General features: G+C 57.1%; 1 protein-coding gene across 1 annotated transcript in view; it reads left to right on the top strand.

Annotated features, from left to right (window-relative positions):
* Window positions 1–753: 753 nt before the first annotated feature.
* Window positions 754–6,099, top strand: part of SAPCD2 (suppressor APC domain containing 2) — a 32,548-nt gene continuing 27,202 nt past the window's right edge. Inside the window, exon 1 of the mRNA XM_032777738.1 lies at window positions 754–1,267. Within this exon, the coding sequence (XP_032633629.1) occupies window positions 754–1,267 (514 nt within the window). The remainder of the gene's footprint in view (window positions 1,268–6,099) is intronic.

The raw sequence follows: 6,099 nt of genomic DNA, 5'->3' as shown, positions 1-6,099 counted from the left end.
ATGTGTAGGTGAGGTTTTAAATGACTCACTGAAACCCACAGACACAACTCTTAATCGCAGGAGGAAGAGAAAGTTGCAGGACCTTGTCTCACCATAGGGACAAGGCTTTTGCCCCTGGCTTGGTGTAAGGGGGCCACCCCCAGCCCACCCAACCTCAGGGCAACCTTCTGAAATCTAGGACTCCAGGTGGTGGGTGAAGTTCAGCGATGGGTGCTGCGAGTGTCACAGCCAGAGGGAGCACTAGTGTGTAAGTGACGATAGGGGATAGAGGGGTCCTATCCGGACTGTTCACAAAGGCGGCACCTGAGCTCCCTGTTGTCTGAACACACTCAGAGTTGGGGATTTGAGTGCATTGATTGAGTAGAAAATATCCCCTCCCCGGCCTTTCCCCCGTGGCGGAGGGAAACCCAACACGAAGTGGGGGATGGAGAGGGCGGCTGGAGGGGGGTCTCCGCGCCCCATTGTAGGGGGCTCTCTGGGTTGGGTTAGGTTTTAAATGACACAGAGCTGCAGGGCCGACCTGCCGCGCTGGAAAATCAAACCGGCCAGCTTCCTACTCAGCCAATCAGCCTGCGGGGCTGCCCATCACCAGCCAATGGAAAAGGAGAATGCTAATGAAGTGACGTCACCGAGAGGGGTGCCCCCATTCAGGGGAAAAAAAAAGAAACAAAATCCGGGAGCCGGGCGGCGTTCCCCGTGGAACTTGGTGTAACAATTTCCAGCGCGCCGAGCCTGCCGCTGCCCCGGGCCCTGATGGCTCCGGAGCGCGGGGCTGGCTCGCTGCCCTGCGGCACGGAGGGGCTGCCCAGAGCCTTCCTGCAAAGCCTGCGGACCCTCTTCGACATCCTGGATGACCGGCGGCGGGGCTACGTGCACCTGCGGGAGATCGAGTCCCGCTGGCAGGGGGCCGAGGCCCGGGAGCTGCCACCCGGCGTGCTGGAGGGGCTGCGGCAGGCGGCCCCGGCCAGCGGCTACCTCACCTTCGAGAGGTTCGTGCTGGGGCTCCGGGCCTCGCTGCTGAGCCCGGCGAACGGGGGGAAAGCAGCCCGGCCGGTCCTGGGAGGATGCGAACCCCACGGCAAGGCGCGCCTCGTCGCCCTCAAGGGCGGGCCGGGCCGAGGGCAAGGGGAGCCCAGGCTGCTGGCGGAGAAGGGCAGGTGCTCGAGCGGGCTCGCCGGCAGCGCGTCCCGGAGCATGGAGAAGATCCCCAGCCCGCCGGGAGCCCCCGCGCCCCTGGCCAAGGGGGAGAGCCGGGGCAGGAGCAGAGGTGAGTGAGGGGGGGAGGGACAGGCTGCAGATCCGCAGCCCCGGGGTGGGGGGTGTCTGCGCCTCGCTGGGCCCCTGGTGCTGGCTGGATTGAACCAGACTCGCTTCCCCTCTCCGCTCCTGGGGCTGGAGCCCGCTCTCGGCAACTTCTGCGCAGGCTGCCTGCCTCTCCCAGCCTTCGGCTCGCACCCGGCCCGCTGCTCCCTCCAACTTTTCCCTCCCAGGTGCGGAATGAATTTTGTTGTGTGCCCCAATATGGAGGTGATGTGTGACTGGGGCAGAGGGTTGGGGTGAGGGCTCTGGCTGGGGATGAGGGGCTCAGGGCTGGGGCAGAGGATTGAGGTATATGGACGGTGAGGGCTCTGTCTGGGGGTGTGGGCCTTGGGGTGGGGCTGGGGATGAGGGGGTTGAGGGTAAAGGAGGGTGCTTAGGGGCTATGGCAGGGACAGAGGACTCCCCCCAGCTCTCTTTCCCCCTACAGCAGCACCTGGGTGTTGGGGGTGGGGGGAGAGGTGCCTTTTCCAGCCTTTGAAGCTCTGAGGGGTGGGGCTGCAAGATAGGTGCCCCTCCCCTGGCCCTAGCAGGTCTGGGCTGGGAAAGAGTTGCTCTGGGTATGGCTGGTCGGGGGCCAGGCTAGGTGGAGATTGGGGTGGGGAGTACCCCTGCCCCAGCTGCAGCAGATCCCTGGGTGGATTCCTTGGGCACCTGCGTGGCGCTAAATAGGCTGCTGCATGGCTGTGCAGCCTACGGGGATCTTAGCCTCCACCCCTTGTCTTGATCAGTGCCCTCACAGCACCCTGGTCCGAAACTCACAGCCTGACTGCTCTCTCCTCCTGTGCCTGCACAGCTTGTAGTTGAGAGGCTTTTTTTTTTTATTAAAAGGAATAATTTGGGGATGGGTGTCTCGCCACATTGGCAACAAACACAGAAGCAGGTGGCAGGATTTGGGGCCCCTGCTCTCGGGCCACACTCTGCCACCGGTGCTCATGCTGAGTAGCATCCAGTTCCATTAACTGCATTGAGACTACCTGAAGAAGAGCTGTGTGTAAAGGCTAATGCTTGTCTCTCTCACCAAGAGAAGTTGGCCCAATTAAAGATCTGACCTCACCTGTCTTGTCTTGCTAATATCCTGGGACCGACATGGCTCCAACAACACTGCATGCAGAGGAAGGGCCAGTTTGTCGGCCTTTCAAAAGAGTCATTGAAAACTACTTGGCACCTTGAATAATGGCTTACTCAGAATGTCACTGACAATTCTATGTGAGCAAGAATATCACAGTCTAGCCCAAAGATGCTACTCACCCGGAGTAAGGACACTAGTGTGCAGCTGTGTGGATACCAATTGTCTGTGATGTGCTTGTGGAGTTGTATGATTTTTTGTTTTTTTTAATGATTATCATTTCTTTTTTTCCGGCTCCTCTCCTTTCTCTCCCCTCCCCCACCCCCCCGCCAAGCTGACATCTGTCTCTGAGAACTTGCATTCTGACAAAACCAAAATAAAATAAAAACGCACCAGATTTTATTGTGATTGAATGCTGTGGGTTTTAAAACCCACCACGGTCTTCAATATATAACTTCTTTTCCCTGCCTGAGGCTGTTCTGGTCTTTTGAGGGGTGTGAATGAGTCTGGGAACATTGGCTGGGGGAGTGGGTAAAGTGAAGTGCTGAGGGGTACGATGGACTCTAGCCTGATTCCCCAGAATCATGTGGAGGAGTAACTGCAGTATTCACATGGAGTGCAGATTACTGGTTACGTGCCAGCACTCTCTTGCAGCCTCATCTGCTTTTCCTGAAGACTTTGGCTCAAGTTACTTTCTGCTGGGCTCTGATCTGGTCATTGGCTATGAAATATCTGACCCTTTGGATGGTTTTCAGATCAAGAAAATGCTTCCTCTGGGGTGGGGAAGTTTGCTGCTATGGTACCTGTGGAGATTCAGCAATTTCATAATTTCAAATCATGAAAAGGGCCACTGCTGCTGAATTGCTCAGGTAGCGACGGCAGAAAGCCAGGGTGTGTCTGGGCCAACACCTGCAGCTCTGGTTTCAAGTAGTGCAAACCTGTTTCTCCCTCTGATGTAAGACAACAAAAAATTCACTTCTTCTGGGCCTGATGCAAGCCGATGAAGCCAACGGAATTCTTTTTATGGACTTCAGATCAGGCCCTGTAGTCCATTACTTACACAGTATATACTTGACTCCAGTTTCCAGCTCCCAGGCAATCACTGGTGCACCTTTAACTTGTATTCCTCATCATGTGGTGACTTGTTATAGTGATGAACAAGAAATATTAGGGGTTTAACATTAACATGCCCATTGTTGTTCTGTTGCCTAAATGTTGGTGACATCAGCCTGGTGGCTAGAAATGCAGCCATTCAGATGTTAGTTCAGGTTTACTGACTGTTTGCCATGTCTTGTGTGTCAGCAAAAGGGCCCCCTGCTAGCTGAGCAAATGTGACTGAACGAATTGCAGAGTTAAGTTTGATGGTAACTTAGACTCTCAAACTTTTTTTTATATAGTGGGAACCTCATCTTCACAGAATGATTTATCTTGTGGATCAAGCCCCATTCATGCCTGCTGAGGTCACCTGCCCTTCTGTTTGTGATCACATAACATCCCTGTTGCTATTACAGCAATTGCTTAAATGGAAAGTAACATTAGGAAAGATTCCATGTGTACTTAGTTTTCTTCTACTGCTATTGAACTGCTGAACCAGCAAGTGCTCCGCATACCTCCTGTAGTTCATGGGTCACAGTTTAAGACAGTGGCTCTAAAACTTTTGTACTGGTGCCCCCTTTTCACATAGCAAACCTGTGAGTGTGACCCCTGCGCACCATAAAGAGAAAAACACTTTTTTAAAAATATATTTCACACCATTATAAATACTGGAGGCAAAGCGGGGTTTGAAGTGTAGGATGACAGCTCACAACCCCTTAGGGTGACCAGATGTCCCGATATTATTGGGACAGTCCTGATTTTAAGAGATTTGTTCTGCATCCTGACCACACATTGGTTGGGTTGCCCTTGGTCCCAATATTGGGGTTCGCTCATGGCATGCACCTGAAGTCCTGGGGCTGGCAGCGCTTCCTGGAGCAGCTCCCGGCGCCTGCCTGCTGGCAGGAGCCAGCAGTGCAGCCCCTAGGCACAGAGATGGCGAGGGGGGTCTCTGCATGCTGCACTGGCTCCATCCTGCCCAATCAGAGCTGGGGAGGCAGGGCTTGCAGGCACTGGGGGCAGGCAGAGATACCTCCACCTCCCCGGACCCTAGGAGCCAGAGGGACCTGCCAGATGCTTCCCGGGAGCCACCCCAGGTAAGCACCACCGGGACTCCCCACCTAGCCCCCTGGCAAGTCCATCTGGCTCTTAGGGGTGGGGCGGGGGGCTCTCTGTGCGCTGCTGGTGCCTGCAAGCCCCGCTCTGCAGCTCTGGCAGCTCCCATTGGCACTTCTTCCGGCCAGTGGGAGCCACGGAGTTCATGCATGTGGCAGGCGCAGCGCGTGGAGAATCTGGAGGACCCCCTCACCCACCGCTCTGACCCTAGGAGCCAGAGACCTCCCCAGCAGGGCTGGTTTGTGCGGCCAGGGAAGGGGGCAGAGTGTGATGGAGTCAGTGTCTGGGAGGTGTGTGGAAGACGCTGGGCAGTGGGGGAGGTTTGTGAGTTTTGGGGTGCTAGGCAGTGGGGGGCTGTTCAGGGGTGCTGGGCAGTGGGGGAAATCTGTGTCAGGGCACTGGGAGTCTGTGTGGGGCATTGTTTAGTTGTGGTGGGGCTGTGAGGAAGGGCACTGGGAGGGAGGGAGGAGAAATCTGTGTATTGGGAAACTAGCTAGTGGGGGGTTCTGTGGTGCTGGGCAGCTGTGGGCGGGGGGGGTGCTGGGCAGGGGTGATGGTGTGCACAACACTGCATTTGTGGTGGAAGGCTTTTGGGGGGGGCTTTGGGCATAGGGGGTTCAGGGAGTGCAGGGCATAGTGGATCCAGGGGGTGCTGGGCAGGGGAGCTGTGTGGCACAGCATGGGCCCACCCCCAACAGGAAGGGGCATGCTGGTAGCACAGGGCCAGGTGGACCAGTTTACCCCATTGCCCCTGGCTGGCCCTGCCCTTCCCGCTACTCACCTCCTCAACTGAAGGTGGGGGGTGAGGGTGCAGGGGTGGGTCTGGGCAGTGCTTACCTGGGGCGGCTCCTGGCCGGCAGGGCCCCGAGGTGAGTGTCAGCTGGGCTGAGCCAGCAGTGTGGCCCGGGGCAGAGAATCACTCTTGGGAGCAGTGTGATCAGCCAGGCCAGGGCCTGCCCCTTCCAGGCTTCTTCAGGACCCACTTGCCTGGAGGGGCCCAGCCAAGCCCCCCCACTCCCTTCCCCCAACTGGCTGAGTCTGGCCCCACTTCCAGGCGGCTTGGCTCTGAGGAGAGAGGCAGGGCCCTCAGGGCAGGCACGAGACTGTCTAGAACTGGAGCTGCTCTGGGGACCGTCAAGGGCAGGGGGTAGAGAGGGGCCAGCTGGGCTCTGGGGGTGCAGCACAAATGGAGCGGCCACGCCAGGGCCCCTTCTGAGTGTGGGCCTGGCGCTGCTGAGTCACCATTGTAAACCCGGTACTGAAAAGCGCTGCCCTTTCCTTGAGGCTGGGAACAAAAGTCACACTTCTGTTCAGCTGTTACCTGCCAGCTCTTTGTGACCCGCCTTAGCCCTGCAGCAGAGCCAATCCCACTCTTGGCGAATGAGCTTTGGGATCCAACCGATCCAAAGTGAACTGAAGTCACCCATTTATTTTAAGGGGCCGGGGCAGCACCCCCAGAAAGCTCTGCCATCTGGGACACTCACTCTGCAGTGACAACAGAGGGA

This window comes from Chelonoidis abingdonii, chromosome 24 (assembly GCF_003597395.2).
Source record: "Chelonoidis abingdonii isolate Lonesome George chromosome 24, CheloAbing_2.0, whole genome shotgun sequence".
NCBI classification, from domain to species: Eukaryota; Metazoa; Chordata; order Testudines; family Testudinidae; genus Chelonoidis; species Chelonoidis abingdonii.
The sequence above is the reverse complement of the archived record's forward strand: the minus strand, read 5'-3'. Positions and strand labels throughout refer to the sequence as shown.